The following is a 20306-nucleotide window of genomic DNA, read 5'->3' as shown; positions in this document are numbered from 1 at the left end:
CTAGTCAAGGCGAAATCTACATGAAACAATTTCCGTTGGAAACCTTACATCTTAGCTCAGGCTTTGCCTGAAAAGTCGTTCATCGAGCAGAAACAGTCACAATAAAAATGCTAACAACGAACATGCATTATATTTTAAGTATTTAAACGATGTATGCGAGTATCAGTTTATGACTTGTTCAGCGAAGGATATTTGTCAGTGTTTATACTGGGACAGATATTTTGTAAGCCTTTCTTTGTCAAAAGTGAGCGTCTTATTAAGTCGACTATGCTGTTTGGTTTCAACGTTATATCTCGTTCCATGAGACGATGTATGGTGCTTAACTAACCACGTGGAAAGTTTAGTTGATCGTTCTGGTTTGTAAACCTTTGTTATCCAGTCGTCAGCCCACCAGTTGTCAAAATAAGGAGGATAATAAAAATCAAAAATTTCTACATGGGTACTATGTACCATATCGTGTGTCAAGATTCCAGTATTTCCTTCACGGCATGTGGGTCCCACGACCCCAATATATGGAGGAGAGTAGTTTTGTAGGACTGCTATAGCTTTTGATGTCCAGTTCTGACTTTCAAAGGAACTGTCATCATTTATACGTACTAAATAATCCATTCCATCTTGACAAGCTTGTCTTGCTATTGCATTGACAGTTTTAGTAAATGTTCTGCCTTTTGTCACAACAGATTTTACTTTATCAAACATAGTTTCCAGTTTATCTTTCACTGTTTCCAAATAATCACCTTTGTCTATTCCAACATATATGACATATGTATAGTCTGTCTCTGCAGTTTTATAAATGGATGGTATACATATTTTCGTTAAACTCAGTTTTCCTAAATCTGGCTTTTTAATCCTCCTTGTTGAAGATGGAATCAAAATACCTACTTTAATGTCAATACAATTTCTTGTTTCATTTTTAATACTACAATTATTCTTATTTGAAGTACGATGTATAGATTCATTTTTAACCCTATTGATCTTCATAATCTCCGAATCATTTTGCCTTGACGCTAGATGACTTGACTCATCTTGGTGACCTAAAAAAGTTTCTCTTGCTAGTTTTTCCTTGTTCATATTATTTTTAACTATATTTGAGCTTTTATTTCCGTCCTTACTATTTGCTATCATTTCCAACTCTATCACAGAATCTTTACCGGTTACTATTTCAATAAGTGCATATGGTTTCGAAAACTTTAGCTTATTTATTTGATGTGCGATGTAAAATAAGGAAAATACACTGCAGAAGATTATTATCCATATTCCTTTTGTCCTCACTGATTGGTAGAAACAGCTCATTTTTCACTCCAGGTCACGTCAACGAAAACATAATTACTAGATGAAAATGCAAGAAAATTCCCACTCCTATATTCTAAAGTAAGTACATAATATATATATACTTACTGATTTTACTCTATACTTCATTATCATTTATCTTATTCTTATTCAAACATCTGTTATTCGTATTATTTTATCACCATTATTATTATTATCTCCGATAAATCAAATTGTTGTTATTACGTTTATTTGCCGTGTTCCTATCGTACTTCCATTGCGCTGCCATGTATGCTACAAACAATATACTTGTTATTACCTTGTAAATACTTAGTCCTAAAACATATTGAGTGGAGAGCAGTACTGTGAGCCTTTGTCGATATGTCGCATTCGCTTGAACAATTCATCTCACTTATATTCCAAGCAAGTTTACAAATAGGCAATACTACATGGTTTCATGCTTGAAGTCACATCAGAGCGTGTGTAAAAGTCTTAGTGAAAAATGTTGTTTCTTTAACACGTTGAAATTGTAACAAATGCGTTTTATGATCGTCACCTACGTGTTAAAATGCTACAAAATATTCGCTACCTTTTGGCAGGGGTGGGGAACATTGGGGTGGGTGGGGTTTCCTGTCCCCATGTGACCTACAATGACCTATGCCACATGACTAAGTTGGCAAATCGTATCGTAGGTAGTTCTAACTATACGGAAATTGCTTATTATATGAAAGTGTTCGTTCTAGTGGATACTGTGTCTGCCGCTCAATCCAGGGGTCGTGGGTCCGAGCCCCACTGGGGTAACGACCATGTTTTCTCATATGACACCAGTACTGATTTTTCCAGGAAGCGGACTAAAATGTAAACGAACATAATGGAAAAAACAAAAACAAAATCTGAATAAAAATCCTCATGATGATTCAACTCACAACAGATTTGCTTATTTCAAGTTGTTATTTGCATTTTACCCGACTGAGCTATGTTGCAGTATACTTACCTGGATAGTTAAAATGAAACAAATACTAATATTTACTTGTCAACTAATGTACAAGCATTATGAATTGATATTTTATGAGTAATCATAAAATGGACTCGTCCTCGCGTTTCGGCGGGAATCACGTTATCATTGGGGATTAGTACTGCATGTTTCATCAGCAACTGTTATTTTCAGGCGCAATCGTTTTAAAAGTCTGCTAAGTAGAGAAGTGTTCTCTTGTGTGTAATAAACTAAACTTTCGTGCAAGTTTTTTTTCTTGTTTGATATTTAGCTGTAGTAAAGAATCACTTCATATGATTTTAATTTCAAAAACAGCATTCTTGGATTAGATCTAAACAAAAATACGTATCCCGTTTTTGGTAGTTTTGCGGAAGAATAATTTTGTTCACATCAACTCTTTCGGTCATGTGACCATGGATTTCTTGCATTATGAATAGCATGCTGTTTTCCCCATTTTTTTTTCATTGTAGATAGATATATCTTCAAAATAAAGGTAATCTCGTCTTGCGTAACAGGAAATCACAGGCCGTTGATATTTGCTGTCATATTGTTTTATTCAGTTGAGAAGCATTTTCTTTTCACTAGTATTTTTATGCTACCAGGATCATATATGATGAGGGGGGCATATTTTTATTGCTATGTCTGTCTATAACAAAGATTAACCTTACTTATACCTTATTCTTTTCTTGATGGCTCCTTTGAAACTCACAGATATTACTACTAACCACAAGTCGTTCACACTGATGTATACACATTTTACCTTGACCTTCCAACACTTGCCATATTTTCCAATTTTGGACATAAGTTTTTCATTTCTTTATGGATCTCTTTCATCATAAAAACCTTAAAAGTCAGGGTTTTCAAAGGTAGATACTTACCAAATTTATATATGGCTTATTTTCCAATTGCACTGCACTGGATTATACAAATGGTCATTTCTGAAGAATTGTAAAACTCCTATAATACAATTTAAAGGCACTGGCATCCAGATCGTTCGAAAACATTTTTTTTCAGATATCTGGAAATTAATGCTTTCTTTCTTAAGAATACTTTGAAACTTAATTACATATGTAACGGAAACACATGAGAATTAGTTGTAAAAGTACTGATGAAAATTGAAAAGCGTTAATAATGCTATACTCGAGGTAAATTGCCTCAATTATAAATATTTATATTTAACGCGCATTGAACACTATATCCTCTGTAGCAGTATATGTAACGACAGCAGAAAACTTTATTGCCGCGGTGGTCCGGGTTCGATTTCCGACGCGGTCATCTTTTTTCTTGATTTGGCATTCTTAAAATAGTTTAGGAACAAAAAACTTATATTCTAATGTTCATAATATAATTAAACTTCATTTTGAAAGGAAGATCATTTTTAGTTAAAATCTGAAGGTGCCTTTAAGAATATAAAAAATACGACATTTTATTTAATATTCTGAAATTACAGCATTGATTAAAAGTAACAGGATTCAGAAAACAAACACGAAGGAGATATTGCTAACTGTATTTTCACTTGCGATATCAAACTTTTATATTCATCAATAAACTGTAGATCACTTTGCGCAGTATTGCTTTTAACGTTAATTAAACATAATCAATAACGATGTTGTCGCATGCGTTTAGTAACAGACAGTATCACAAATAATTAGATATCATGAAATATTAAAGACTAAGGCTGATTTGCTGCGCACATTAAAGGTACGACAGATTTTTTAAAAACAAAATCAATAAATCGATTATTAATTTATTTAGAAGAAACATCTAGCACGCAACCCTTGTATTAGATATAAAATAAATTTATACTCTGAAATTCCAACATATTTGAGATGGCGTTCCAGCTATTGCGACAGCCTTACGTTAATACAGAAAACATAAACCATTATAGTTTCTAAATATTTTGCAGACAATGTTATAATGTAAAATATTCTAATATTATTATTATACCTACATATGTATATGAATAAACTATTGAAAATACAGTATAACGTCCGTTAAAACACGCCTAAAGAAAACCACAACTGCTTGCGAAGGCTAATACTTTTTTATCAATTTAAAGATACTTTTCGTGGTCCATATAGTAATCTCTACAGCGCAAGAAACCTATTTGAGCCGCGCCATGAGAAAACCAACATAGTGGCCTTGCGACCAGCATGGATCCAGACCAGCCTGCGCATCCGCGCAGTCTGGTCAGGATCCAAGCTGTTCGCTTTCAAAGCCTATTGCAATTAGAGAAACCGAGTCTCGTCTGGATGCATGCTGGTCGCAAAGCCACTATGTTGGTTTTCTTATGGCGCGGCTCATTTCAGTTTTCGCTCTGGAGATTGTGCTGGACTTAATTGTCCTGTGTTATTGTAAACACGAATGTCTGTCTGACAAAATTTCAGTGAAATTAGATTTCAGTGAAATAAGCGTATAAAGTAAAATGATAAGTGTATTTTAGGGAATTCACGCTTACTCTAAAGATCTGTTGATCAAAAGACGTAGTTGATTTAGATTGGTTGCTATCACTTTATTCAGAAGGTCAGTGGGAAATTCCAATACATTGCAAGTGTGATATTGTACAACGGCCACATCAGTTCAACTGGACTCTATGACTCTTACATAATTATGTTGTTATTGCTGTTGAATGCAAATCTTTAATACCGTTTGTTTCTATTTACATTGATGTGATGTTATTTGCTTATTAATTTAAGTGGCAGCAAAATCAAGTCACAGCGACTTTGAACGACCCCCAGACCCTTACCAGTATTTTTTTCAGGCACGGTTTGAACAACAGATTTTCCACAAAATACACTTTAAGCATGGAATTGTTCTTACTAAGCTAACCTTAAACATGTATCGATTGACGGTGGTGGCCGAAAAGTGGTTTGAAGCTCTTTATAACTGTAAACATTACAGCTTCCATTCGACCTAGGAAGAAATGGGATATAATGTCATAGATATTGCAAATGATATAAAGTTTTAACCCAGTGTAATGATTCGTTTGATACAACAGATCCTTGCTGGTTTCTTTTTAAACGGCAGGGAAACATTTGCTTTTGTGTCGAATTATTTTAGCAATAGATAACATCTCTTGCTTTTGCCTAATTTCTTTTTTTATTAAGAGAATGCAATTTCTACAGACAGAGCCGCAAAATCGTTGATTATAAGGTGATGGCTTACTGTATAAAATGCTGGAATAACTATGAATAACAATAAGTGTTTTGATACAATGTTGAATCAATAACTGCATAGTACAGAGCTTAGCTTGCTAACAGCAAAATATTAAACCTATCAGATAAATGGCCAATTTCTACCAATAAGCATATGTGAGATTCATATGTTGCTACGTAGTGACTTTCTTGTACAAATGTAGTGTACTAACGTTGGCATATATTTAGAGTACATACCTTATACATTAAATTTCAGGTTAAGAAAGAAATAAAACGGATTTTGATTTCTTAGTCCTTCAAATTAAATGAAGAAATCTTTAATTAGACCAACATACATCCATTTATATTTTTTTTTATATGGGACGTGTCATTACGTAAATTATATCTTAACATTTTGTAACAGTTGAATTTTTACGTCGAAAGTTTTCATTACGTATTACCTTTCTATTCTGTGTTCATCATATGCTATAATAATCCCTTGATCAACGAAAGGTAAAAAGATACCTGTAAAACTGAACTATTACCGATCCGAGAAAAAACCTATACTAACGACTATGTCGACCTATGGGGCTCGTTCTAAAAATTATTGATGAAAGCAAAACCATAAAAAATGCATAATTAAGATAGGGAAATATGTTTGTTCGTCGGGGCATCAGAACTTAAAAGAAACAAGAAATATCTTTAAAAAAGATGGTCGGCGTGATGTAACTGAACTTTACTGAAGCACAAGTTATATATGGGCAGAAACCTGTATTTTAAATCTTTTGGCAATGTTGAAAGGGGCCTCTATGAAGTTTTGTATAAATGAGGACAGTAGTTCTGAAGAAGACTGTGTTTAGAAATTGCGGAGGGACACACGACGGACACCAAACAATCACAAAAGCTCACTTTGAGCCGTTGGTGCTTAAAAGATGGTAACAGTAAGCAAACAATATTGAAATACGTTCTATACTTTATTTCTGGAATTGTTGGAAGCAACATGAACCCTTACCCTACTTCAGCTTATTATCAAATTTGTCTATCATTCAGAATATATACAGAACTGTTTTCACCTGAAAGATTAATTTAAAATTTAGAGTCTAAAATTTAACAGTATCGGACATGTTGTTGCAGGTTAGTAATGATTTGCACTGGTTAGAATTTGTTGCTGTAATGCAGGGAAAGAATTAATGACTGTATGAAACAAATAACCTTTTTGTGAAAACAAAACTTAAGGAAACGAAACTTAACAAAACAGAAATAACTTAACAAGAAAGCTTAACAAAACAGAAATATGTCCGGATGAGCAGATGAATATTTGTTTACGCACACCTGTTCAAGTGGTACGCATACAACCCGATGGTGCTGTACTTATAGAGGTTAAAGATGACGAACGCGTTGTCATTTCACTCAGTGTCACACATGACTCAGAGTGAAGCATTTGCAGCCTTTCCTCCAATCAGCGTCACTCTTACAAAATCTTTCATTATGGCTGAAAATACCGAGAATACCTTACCAAGCAATCCGATTGGAGCATTACTCAGGCGGCATGAAGTCATACGAGGTCATAAAATCGTGCTTAATACGGCACGCTGAAAAATAATTATCATGTAATTTCCAGGACTTTAATATGAATAATAAATGAGCCATTGACATCGTACACTCTAACATTAAGCTAAATTACGTTGAGCTATAATACTTTTCCGTAATGCAGTTATTGACATTAATTTGAAACTTGACACTTCACATTAAAGGTCATAAGAGAAAGCTAACAGCGACAATGGTAAATATTCTACTATGTGAAGACTGTTGTTCGAAATATTTACTTTTTTTTGAATGTCCGCATTGCCTGTTGCAGACCTTTCTAAATGTGTTTACACTCTAACAGTATTATCCTAATAGTAAGCTCAAAATTAAACTTATTATAATAAAATGACCGATTAGTAATTATAAGTGTAGAAATCTCTTAAAATTCAAAAGATTTCCTATAAAGTTCAATAATATCCGTAGTGCAGGCCCGTGTCCCCCCCCCCCCCCCCACCCCCTCCAAGTTGGCCGAGGAGTGACCTATACTCATCAAAGTTGCACCAAACTTATTTGGCAAAGTATTAATATTTTCTCAAACTTCAGACCAAAAAATGCACCAGAGGCCACCTATTTCATATATATATTAAAAAATAAATTCAGGGGAGACCCCTGACTCACTAAAACGATTGGTGTACCTCAATATCAAGACAAAAATGTACCAGAGGCCACCATTTCAAAAGTTTCCAGGGAGAGACCCCCGTAAAACGATGGGTGTACCCACTCCCTTATCTCAAAATAAAGACAAAAAATTGCACCAGAGGCCACCATTTCATGCCTGTATTTAAAAAATTCCAGGTGGAGACCCCCTGCCCGACCCGTAAAATGTTGGGAGTTCCCTACATGTACCTAATCATATGGACATAAAATGCACAAGAGGCTACCATTTAGGCCACAACAAATTGTTTACTTGGTCAACGGATTTCGCGCTCCATTTTTTTCCAAAATCAAAAACAAATATTTTTTTTTGAAAATCAACTTCCGCTCGCTTCAGTTTTTGCAGACCGATTTCAAAATTTCAGGGCGGGCGGTTTTTCACTGTTTATGGGCCTTATTGTCACTGTGAAGCGACAGTAATTCATAAAATTTAATACTTCTAATCATAATTGTCCATTAAAACACCAGAAGAACATGTTTGAGGCTCTGTGTTGTCCCAATTTGCAAAACTGACAGCCGAAATGACAGTTAGATTGTGTAAATAAATCCTTGAAAGATCATTAGAGAGAGTTTCCGCAAAACATTTTTTTTATTTTAAAAAGTGTCATTTAATAATGGCTTACTTTTTGATTTTTCAAGTAGAGTTGAAATGCAAGAATATTATATAACTGTTTATAGGTCCTTTTCAGATTTGTTTAATGGGTACCATCAGATCTATTTATTAAAAAGAAACTGAAGATGATAATGTATTTATTGTTTAGACTTGCATCATCAAAAGTAAGTCTTTCCTTATCTGCCAAAGTTAAATGTGAAATCAAAGAACAACAGAAAGTGCAAATTACAAGTGAATTTGGCCATCAATGCATGATGGATTTCCTGGTATCTGGTGAAATTGCATTGAAAGTTGACAGACACTATGATATATAGGTCATTAGTACCTTATGTACTGGTGAGGTGATTGCAGAATTTTCAATATATATAATGATTTCTGTTATAAACTACATGAGAGTAACAGCTTTCTTATTCTTATGTAGTCACAAAAAATCTAAGGCAAAACCCTTTATGTGGCCAGGGTACTGGTCAAATTGCCAGCTTTTCTTGTATCCCCCTGATGTCCCTCCAGTTTGTTAAAATGTCTAAATGTTTGAAATGTATTTTGGGAACAGTTTATAGTTTATAGTTAAACCTTCAACATTTAAAGGTCTTTGGTTGTTTCATTTATTTTCAAGACATTTTGATTTGTTTTGCAGTGCTTGTTGACTTTTGTGGCAAGTTTTTTTTAAAAAAATTTCTTCAAATCGCTCCTCGCCCGCTCCAAAAACAGGTGAAATCCAGAAACAACTATTTTTATTTTTATTTCGCTCGCCCGCTCCTAAATATTTTGGAAAAAATCCGATTACCAAGAAATTAATTTGGTGTGGCCTTATCCCTTTGTTTGAAAAGGTTCCAGGTGGAGACACTCTGACCCCAACCTAAAATGATGGGAGTATCCCGCCTGTACCTCAAACATTAGGAAACAATGCACTAGAGGCTACCATTTCATCCCTATATTTCAAACACTTCCAGGGGAGACCCCGTGACCCCCCTTACACATGCAGTGCGTCTCTATGCTATGCGCCTCGTCGGTAACGCCTCAAAAATTCGTTCTAAACTGGTGCCCCTCACCCCCGATTTGCTGGTCGCAAATGCACTATGTTGGTTTTCTCATGGCGCGGCTCATAATCATTTAGATCTTTGCCATTATCTTGAAGGATTTCTATCATGAATTCTGAAGTAGCATTGTCAAATTGCACACCTGTATAAAAACAGTAACATCACTCGGGGTGTTAAATTCTTCATGTGATGAAGCCGTCCAGGTGGTTACGGAAGGTCGGTGGTCCAGCCAGTGATGAAATAATGCAGGCATAGGCACCTGAGGTTTTCCTCTACCATCAAAACTAGAAAGTCGTCGTATGGCCTATAACTGTGCCGGAGCGACGTTAAACCAAATAAACAAATGACGATTCTATGACTGCTTTATTCTTATTCAATAGAAGAATAAAAGAATAAAAGCTTATTGAATTCGTTAAATGTCTCCGGCGACACCACAGGTATCATACACATTTTTCATTGTAGATTTTCTTTGTGTGGTAAAGGGTCACAGTGATATAAGCGACTTTGTCAACTTTAACCTTTAGCTTGCTGGCGGCAAGTGATTCTGCCTTTGCGACCAGTGCAGACCAAGATCAGCCTGCACATCCGTGCAGTCTGATCATGGTCTGCACTGTTCGCTATCCAGTCAGTAAATTTTCAGTGAAAACCCCTTCGATAAATGGTATTGCCCAAATTGAATGATGGACCAGTCCATTTTAGATATTTAGCAGGCTAAGGGTTAAAAGATGGAAGAAGACTCCAGGAGCTCATTCGAGTATGGTCAAAGGCATTGGCGGGCAACTGTGTAGGACTACTGATCTACCGTAAGCCAGCTAGATGTCTTTCCTCAGAGGAAGAATTCTACACCAAAAGGTTTCGAACCCTCATCGGTGAATGGAATTGATTTGAAGTCCGTGACCTTAACCACTCTGTCACAGAGGACCCATTCGTTCCACAAATGATTCTATTTCGGAACTCATAATCTGAAATTGAAGATCTGTTAAGATACTGTCAATTTCTTGAGAAATCATCTTCTTCTGTTGCCTGTATTCCAACGTGTTCAAATGAGGTTAGACTAGCTTCAGATAAAGTTCTTTATTAGCTTGTTACCAACATATCGTGATAGATGTAGTCGATTACTGGCCTCTTAATGCCAACACTTTGAATCAAATATAAATAATATTTATTTGGTTCAACGGATGACAGGAAACGGTATTTCACAACATGATACTGTAAATACTCATTCATATTATTTACAGTGAAATATCAAAATTCTGTTCACAGAAACTAGCTTAGCCCTCTGGGTACCTTAGTCTTCTTTTTGTAATGATATTGTTATGAAATACATACCTGAGATAGTTAATGTAACACATATCTATGTAAGTTAACGATTAAATATATCTACTATGATTGATTTTACAAAAGTTCGTTAGGTAACTATATATAGATTTATACTATACTACAACTGAAATGACACCTTTTAACATACACCCAACGACTTTAAAAACACATCGTGCAAATGTACTAGTATGTGAATTATTCTAATACATGTAAAGAGAGTCAGGGAGACCATAAGAAAGCTGTGTTCAGATAAGACATGTTACATAAAATTTAATCAAAAGCGTAAAAAACAAAACGCATGTAAGGCACGTATTTAACGATTTTGCAATTTATATAAACTTACATTATATCAAAGAAAATCTTTGTTATTAGTGATATAAAATGAGTATAAAAACCTTGTACAAGATTGCTTAATTTATACATTGCTTTTGCACTTTTTCCTATGCGAAAGCAATGTCGACAGAGCCACAGGATCGTTCTTTAATAAGCCGTTGGCTTACTATATGACATTTTTCAATAACTGAATAACATAATGTTAAACTAGACTAATGACTTGTTCGATGTACAGCTGCTTTAAGTGTTGCATTAAATTCCATCTAAATATTTAAACATCTCTCGCCATGGTATCCATGACCTAAATGCTGTAAAGTAACCTCCCTTGATATTTTGATGAGGTATTGAAAAAAAGATGCAGAATGACTGTGCAATTTGACTTTCGTGGGCGGGCGTATTGTTATGAATAAGCTGTATGCCTCTCAAACGATTACTTTAGAGTATATTTCAATGCCATATTTTGACAGTTGTAAGTACTTTATTTTTGTTGACTTGCCTTTCAAAAGTTTGATGGATTTACCCAATCTGCATGGAATTTGTACAAAGGGTCATCTAGAATTGACGAAAACAGCGTATAAAACCATTTGTGCATTTTGTCCTTTTCGCAATAATCCGCCTCGCCTGACCCGATTTCGGCTTCCTTTGACCATAACATAAAAGTATTTTTGAAATGTAGGTTGATTCCTGTCTCAGCCATTTGTAGATAAGTGATGATAGTTACCTATCTGAGACTTTTTATTGAGCTTTGCCTAGCTTTCGGTTCCATCTTGGAACCTTCATCAGGGCGGAATGATGTCACGGGACGATCGACGATCACTTGATAGGACAGTATTTGTCATAACAACAAAAGAATGCCGACATAGCATGCGGAGTACATGTAAACAAAAGGAAATTGCTGTCCATTGCCTGAATGAGATCTTGAAATATAGTGGTAAGCTGAAAGAAACCTATCCGTATGCGAACATAAAACATAATTTGAGCCGCGCCATGTGAAAACCAACATAGTGGGTTTGCGACCAGCATGGATCGAGACCTGCCTGCGCATCCGCGCAGTCTGGTCAGGATCCATGCTGTTCGCTTTCAAAGCCTATTGCTATTAGAGAAACTGTTAGCGAACAGCATGGATCCTGACCAGACTTCGCGGATGCGCAGGCTGGTCTGGATCCATGCTGGTCGCAAACCCACTATGTTGGTTTTCACATGACGCGGCTCATTTATACTCCTGTATCACACAGAGCGATGTCATAGCTCCGAGAAATGCTACAAAATTGTCAATATACTAATTAGTCTGGAGTTTAACGATATTCCACATGATAAGATTTCATTTTGCTGTATTAATTATCTGTGGTATTTGCTATCAATAGTGTTTTTGTTTCGTTAAGTTTAACGTCGCACCGACACAGTTATAGGTCATATGGCGACATTTCAGCTTTGATGGTGGAGGAAGACCCCCGGATGCCCTACCGGGCATAATTTGATCCCGCGCTGATAACAGAAGGTCATTGTCAATGCTAATGGCAATATATTTGTTTCATAGGTTTATTTCGGTTCTATTTCCCATGCATGTGTAAGTCCAATCGACGATCACAAACTGGGTCTCGAAGGGGATATAATGTTCAATTTGCGTTTAATAATTCCAAATAAACCTATTTCTGCCAATATCTTTCAACAATTGGGTAGTATTATGCCTTTATTTCGATCGTAAGACAGGAAGTGGTACTTACATGGCTTAGTTAGTCTAAGAAAGCTGTCGTTCATTTTCGAATTTCACTGAAACCTAAGGACTGAAATACGTCTATGAATACAAAAAACATGAGAAAAACAATAATACTAACTGGTTCATCAAAGTTAAAACGTAAGACAGTAAAGTTGCTTGAACTGATATCATTGTGATTATCATCACTTGTTTAACATTTTATAAAATGTTATTGAAAATGATATTTTTGTGAAGTTATCTGTTTTAAAATCCCCGAAGGTACAGGATTTAACATATAATTGAATATTCTATGTTAATAACCTGATTTTGAATTTCTGTTATCCTTAGACATAGTTTGTACAAATATCGGGTAGCCTTACTTTAACGCTTACCCTGATTACTCATCAACATGCGTTTACTTCGCAAACATGAGAAATATGAGCCGCGCCATAAGAAAACCGACATAGTGAGTTTGCGACCAGCATCGATCCAGACCAGCCTGCGCATCCACGCAGTCTGGTCAGGATCCATGCTTTTCGCTAACGGTTCCTCTAATTGCAAAAGGCTTTGAAAGCAAACAGCATGATTCTGACTAGACTGCGCGGATGCGCAGGCTGGTCTGGATCCATGTTGGTCGCAAATGCACTATGTTGGTTTTCTCATGGCACAGCTCATATGTTGTTTAGGATGAGTTTGAAGATAACAACATGATATCCAGACACGTGGAAAACGGATGTAACATTACACATACCACTTTTAATAATAGCTGTGTTTTTTTTTCTATTACAAATGATGTCTCTTAGAACCTTTTTGTATCCCATATATTTCATATGATATAATCTATATTGTTGCAAGTAGTTAAGTAAGTAAGTAAGTAAATTTTATTTGGCACAAGTGTACATGACATGGCAATATAGCGATAAAACAAATGACAAATCAATGCATAATAAAAATTACATAGTGACAAACCAACAAATCATTAGACAGTTGTATCATATTACTCAGCAAAGCCATGTAATGCTTACCAATACCAGGGATAACACAAAAAAGATGAAATGATTCTTCTTATTTCCATTGTGGTCCCTGTTATTGGCGGCATGACACAGAAAGTCATGTTTAACTGTTATATTTTGAGTAATAAAGCAAGATACACAATCTTAAATACTGAATAATTTATGAAAGCTAATTGAGATCACATATATGCATCACAGTAAAGGATTTATCACATAATATTTCATGAGGAATGATCAGTGAAGGATAAGGATGTTTAAGTTCTGCTCAGAATCTTAATTTTAAGAATAGCTGAATAAATAAAAAATATGTCTACTTTAACTGTTTTTCGTGACAAACTCTAAATTTGCCCTGCGCAGGCTACATCACACTAGCCCCTGAGCAATATAATTTGTATATCATTTTAATAATTGACACTAATTAGATATTTCACATTTTAATGTCGATGGTATTACGCACTCGCAATAGTAATATACTCGACATGTAATAATTACACATTTGTAATAAAGAAAGCAACTGACCTATGGCAAAAGTAATATACTTCTGGACAGTTCATTCAAGCGAAATTGAAAGCAAAGTTATTTCAAAAGTATATATGTATGATGAACTATATATTAGATTTGTTTCTGGTGTTTTAGAACAAATCTGACAGACTGCATATAAACCTGTCTATCTTTGTCGTTGTTTTAGTAAGTTATACATTTTGTACAATGAAGTGAGCACCGATTTAGGCAGAATAATAATTCCATCCTTTACAAATGGCACATATCAATACCACAGAATAATAAATACTACAGATAATTTCAGTAAATAAGAAAGAAATTTAATCAAAAGACATATAATTATTTTCAATCGATACTTGTCGTGACTGGTTTCTGCTATGTCAATGTGGCTTTTTGTCGCGTTTGAAGAGCGCCAAATGTAAGAATGACGTTCGCAAGAAGTGCACGGATACGACAAAGTATCTGTCTTTTTGGTGCGCTAAACTGTTGTTCTGGCGTATTGGTAGTTTGGCCGGACAGCTCTTTTCAAACGTGCCAAGAAGCCAGAACAACTGTGAAATGTGGCGTTTAGGAGCGTTTAAAGGACGCCAATACACAAGAACGACCAATAAGCGAGCCGATACGACAAATAAGGCATTTTACGTAGGAATACCGGCGGCAGTATTATAAGTATGGGAATCGACAGCAACAAAAGCAAGCACGAGCACCGATGGCAAAATAAGTACGAACATCGGCAGCAGCAGAAAGAGAAGTATGAACATTAGCAGCAACAGAAAAAGGAACCTCAGCAGCAATAGTAGTAGAAGCATCGGTAGCAACAGAAACAGGGACACCGGCGGCAGTATTAGAAGTCCGTGCATCGGCAGCAACAGATGTACGGGCATCAGCAGCATCAGAAGTGCGAGCATCAGCAGCAACAGAAGTACGAGCATCGATGTTATTTTTCCCTTTGAAATATTATTCCCTATGACATAATATACAAACCTCCGGAAAAAATATTTTTGAAGTATTTACGTATTTACTTAGAATGTATACACATTAGGTATACTAATGCTACTAACAATTACTTGTTGCAGAAAGCCATTACTTTACCAACACAGTTTTATGACGCTAAGATTGTTTTTCTGTCGAGCGATTCCCGTCATTTTTCCCTCAATTATGTCCCTTGTCATTATCAAGCACCTTCAACAACTCTTGCATGTATACAAAAATGTACTTCTAAATTACATCGCATGTAACAACGGTAAAGTTATTTTGTAAAAATATGATTGGAGAAAAGAAAGCCTCTTTTTTCGGATTGTCTGTCAGATAAAAGTGGTGCAGGTCAAATCAAAATTTGGCATTCACAGAACTTTCACTGACTATTTAAGCACATGGTTTATAATGATAAATAAGCTTTCTAAACACTAAACAAGGATTGGTTATTTTGATGAAACATTCAGTTTCAGTGACTGCATATAAACGTCTCCAATAGGCTTTTAAAACTTGATTAAACAGAATTAATGAGACTGTTTGTTTTTGTTGATTGTGTTTAAATTATAGTTAATCTGAAGAGTAATTAGAAGTTATCAAATATTTAAGCGAATGCGATAAATGCACGCTAAAATAAAGAGAAATAAACGTTTATTTAACATCAGGTTATTGATTGGCATTATTCAGTACATTTAGTTTAAACAGAAAAACAAATCAGCAGCAACAGAAGTATAGCATCGATGGCAACAGAAATACGAGCATCGGTAGCAAAAGAAAACGGAACACCGGCGGCAGTAAAATTAGAAGTAAGAGCAACAGATGTTAGAATATCAGCACAGTCAAACAGAAGAACCAGCATTGACAGAAAGAGAAGTACGGGCATCAACAGCAGCAGAAGTACGAGCATTGGCAGCAGCAAAAGTACGGGCATCAAAAGCAGCAGAAGTACGAGCATCGGCAGCAATAGAAGTACGAGCATCAGCAGCAGCAGAAATACGAGCATCAGCAGAAACAGAAGTACGGGCATCAGCAGTAAACGAAGTACGAGCATCGTGAGTAACAGAAGTACGAGCAACAGCAGCAGCAGAAGTACGGGCATCAGCAGAAGCAGAAGTACGAGCATCAGCAGCAACATTAGTACGGGCATCAACAGCAACAGAAGAACGAGCATTGGCAGCAACAGAAGTACGAGCATCAAAAGCAGCAGAAGTACGAGCATCGGCAGTAACTGTAATAGAAGTACGAGCATCGGCAGTAACAGAAGTACGAGCATCAGCAGCAGCAGAAGAACGAGCATCGGCAGTAACAGAAGTACGAGCATTAGCAGCAGCAGAAGAACGAGCATCGGCAGTAACAGAAGTACGAGCATCGACAGCAACAGAAGTACGAATATCGGCAACAACAGCAGTACGGGCACCAACAGCAGCAGAAGTACGAGCATCAGCAGCAATTGAAGTACGAGCATCGGTAACAACAGAAGTACGAGCATCATCAGCAGCAGAAGTAGGGCATCGGTAACAACAGAAGTACGAGCTCCAGCAGCAACAGAAGTACGAGCATCAGCAGCAACAGAAGTACGAGCGTCGGCAGCAACAGAAGTACGGGCATCAACAGCAGCAGAAGTACGAGCATCAGCAGCAACAGAAGTACGAGCATCGGTAACAACAGAAGTACGAGCACCAGCAGCAGCAGAAGTACGGGCATCGGTAACAACAGAAGTACGAGCATCAGCAGCAGCAGAAGTACGGGCATCGGCAGCAACAGAAGTACGAGCTTCAGCAGCAACAGAAGTACGAACATCAGCAGCTGCTGAAGTACGAGCATCGGCAGCAACAGAAGTACGGGCATCAACAGCAGCAGAAGTACGAGCATCAGCAGCAACACAAATACGAGCATCAGCAGCAGCAAAAGTACGAGCGTCAGCAGCAAGAGAACAGCAGCAACAAAACTACGAAGATCGGCAGCAACAGAAGTACGGGCATCTGTAACAACAGAAGTACGAGCATCAGCAGGAGCAGAAGTACGGGCATCGGTGGCAACAGAAGTACGAGCATCAGCAGCTACAGAAGTACGAACAGCAGCAGCAGCAGAAGTACGAGCAGCAGCAGGAGAAGTACGAGCAGCAGCAACAACATAAGTACGAGCAGCAGCAGCTGCAGAAGAACGAGGAGCACCAGCAACATAAGTACGAGCATCAACATCAACAAAAGTACGAAGATCGGCATTAACAGAAGTACGGGCATCGGTAACAACAGAAGTACGAGCACCAGCAGCAACAGAAGTACGGGCATCAACAGCAGCAGAAGTACGAGCATCAGCAGCAGGAGAAGTACGAGCAGCAGCAACAACATAAATACGAGCAGCAGCAGCAGCAGAAGAACGAGGAGCACCAGCAACATAAGTACGAGCATCAGCATCAACAAAAGTACGAAGATCGGCATTAACAGAAGTACGGGCATCGGTAACAACAGAAGTACGAGCATCGGCAGCAACAGAAGTACGGGCATCAACAGCAGCAGAAGTACGAGCATCAGCAGCAACACAAATACGAGCATCAGCAGCAGCAGAAGTACGAGCGTCAGCAGCAAGAGAACAGCAGCAACAAAAGTACGAAGATCAGCAGCAACAGAAGTACGGGCATCTGTAACAACAGAAGTACGAGCATCAGCAGGAGCAGAAGTACAGGCATCGGCGGCAACAGAAGTACGAGCATCAGCAGCTACAGAAGTACGAGCAGCAGCAGCAGAAGAAGTACGAGCAGCAGCAGCAGGAGAAGTACGAGCAGCAGCAACAACATAAGTACGAGCAGCAGCAGCAGCAGAAGAACGAGGAGCACCAGCAACATAATTACGAGCATCAGCATCAACAAAAGTACGAAGATCGGCATTAAGAGAAGTACGGGCATCGGTAACAACAGAAGTACGAGCACCAGCAACAGCAGAACCGAACTCCCTAAACTCAGTCGAACCAATCGACTGCATTCCTGAGCTTTGACTAATCTTAGTGTTGAAGTCTTAGTAGCGTTACGTTACTAGAGTAACAATCTTGTTGTTGCAGTCTTAGTCTTAGTGTTAGTGTTACAGCCTAAGTAGTGCCACAGTTATGGCCTTAGTTGTGTTACAGCCTGAATGTTACTGTCTTAGAAGTGTTAAAATGAAAGTGTTGGTGTCTTAGAAGTGTAACAGTCCTACAGTCTTAGTTGTGTTACAGACTTAGTGTTACAGTCTTAGTGTTACAGTTTTACTGTTACAGTATTAGTGTAGCAGTCTAAATGGTGTTACAGTATTACTGTTACAGTCTTACTGTGTAACAGCTTTAGTGTTACAGTGTTAATAGTGTTACAGTGTTAGTGTTACAGTATTACTGTTACGGTCTTAGTATAGCAGTCTAAATGGTGTTACAGTATTATTGTTACAGTCTTACTAGTGTAACAGCTTCAGTGTTACAGTGTTAATAGTGTTACAATGTTAGTGAAACAGTCTCAGTGTTACAGTCTAAGTGGTGTTGAGGTATTAGTGTTAAAGTTTTAGTATTGTAACATTCTCAGTTTTAAAAGTGTCACAGTGTTAGAAGAGCAACAAAGTAAGTGTTACAGTCTCAGTAGTGTAACATTATTAGTCTGACAGTCTTAGTAGTGCTACAGCCTTTGTGTTATGGTCTTAGAAGTGCTATATTATCAGTGTTAGCAGTATTACAGTCTCAATGATACAGTCCTAGTGTAGCAGTCTTAGCAGTGTTTCAGTCTTAGTGATACAGTCTTAGCAGTGTTACAGTATCAGTGTTACAGTCCTAGTGTAACAGTCTTAGCAGTGTTACAGTATCAGTGTTACAGTCCTAGTGTAACAGTCTTAGCAGTGTTTCAGTATCAGTGTTACAGTCCTAGTGTAACAGTCTTAGCAGTGTTTCAGTCTTAGTGATACAGTCTTAGCAGTGTTACAGTATCAGTGTTACAGACCTAGTGTAACAGTCTTAGCAGTGTTTCAGTCTTAGTGATACAGTCTTAACAGTGTTACAGTATCAGTGTTACAGACCTAGTGTAACAGTCTTAGCAGTGTTACAGTATCAGTGTTACAGACCTAGTGTAACAGTCTTAGCAGTGTTACAGTATCAGTGTTACAGACTTAGTGTAACAGTCTTAGCAGTGTTACAGTATCAGTGTTACAGACCTAGTGTAACAGTCTTAGCAGTGTTTCAGTATCAGTGTTACAGACTTAGTGTAACAGTCTTAGCAGTGTTACAGTATCAGTGTTACAGACCTAGTGTAACAGTCTTAGCAGTGTTACAGTATCAGTGTTACAGACCTAGTGTAACAGTCTTAGCAGTGTTTCAGTATCAGTGTTACAGTCCTAGTGTAACAGTCTTAGCAGTGTTTCAGTATCAGTGTTACAGACCTAGTGTAACAGTCTTAGCAGTGTTTCAGTATCAGTGTTACAGTCCTATTGTAACAGTCTTAGCAGTGTTACAGTATCAGTGTTACAGACCTAGTGTAACAGTCTTAGCAGTGTTACAGTATCAGTGTTACAGACCTAGTGTAACAGTCTTAGCAGTGTTTCAGTCTTAGTGATACAGTCTTAGCAGTGTTACAGTATCAGTGTTACAGTCCTAGTGTAACAGTCTTAGCAGTGTTTCAGTCTTAGTGATACAGTCTTAGCAGTGTTACAGTATCATTGTTACAGTCCCAGTATAACAGTATCTGTGTTACATTCTTTGTGTTTATAACCTTGGTTATAGTCTTACTAGTGTTGCAGTCTTTGCTTTACAATTTTTTCCGTTTCAGTGTTGGTGTTACAGTCTTACCAAAAGAAAAAAAATTAAATTATGCTATTCGGATTACCTATTCAGATATATAATGTTAACGGTCGGAATGTATCAGGCACCAATATGCGATACCTTGTTGGTCTATTTGAACCATATCAAGCTGATTTTGTTTTATCCTTGCTTTGGTCTGGCCTTGGAAGAATTTGACTGTAAAATCTGCAGAGAGATATCATTGTTTCATAAGCCAGTGGCTTAAGGACACTTCTGAATAAATTAGATTTAGGAACTTGATACAGTGTGGGATGAATAAGTGCATGATACAGAGTTTGCATATAAATTAAGATTAAAGCATATTTGAATTTATAAGAACTGTTATACATAGACAAACAGTGAAACAAATAGAAAATGAAAACAATGGGGCT

General features: G+C 37.1%; 1 protein-coding gene across 1 annotated transcript; it reads left to right on the top strand.

Annotated features, from left to right (window-relative positions):
* The first annotated feature begins 1933 nt into the window (after positions 1 to 1933).
* LOC128548217 (serine-rich adhesin for platelets-like) lies at positions 1934 to 17925 on the top strand. The gene is made up of 5 exons (XM_053522671.1): positions 1934 to 2096; positions 14922 to 15090; positions 15848 to 16047; positions 16190 to 16629; positions 16843 to 17925. Exons 1-5 carry the CDS (start codon positions 1934 to 1936, stop codon positions 17923 to 17925), a joined length of 2055 nt encoding a protein of 684 aa, XP_053378646.1.
* Positions 17926 to 20306: the final 2381 nt, after the last annotated feature.

This window comes from Mercenaria mercenaria, chromosome 14 (assembly GCF_021730395.1).
Source record: "Mercenaria mercenaria strain notata chromosome 14, MADL_Memer_1, whole genome shotgun sequence".
Lineage (NCBI taxonomy): Eukaryota > Metazoa > Mollusca > Bivalvia > Venerida > Veneridae > Mercenaria > Mercenaria mercenaria.
This window is presented reverse-complemented; position numbering and strand designations above follow the sequence as displayed.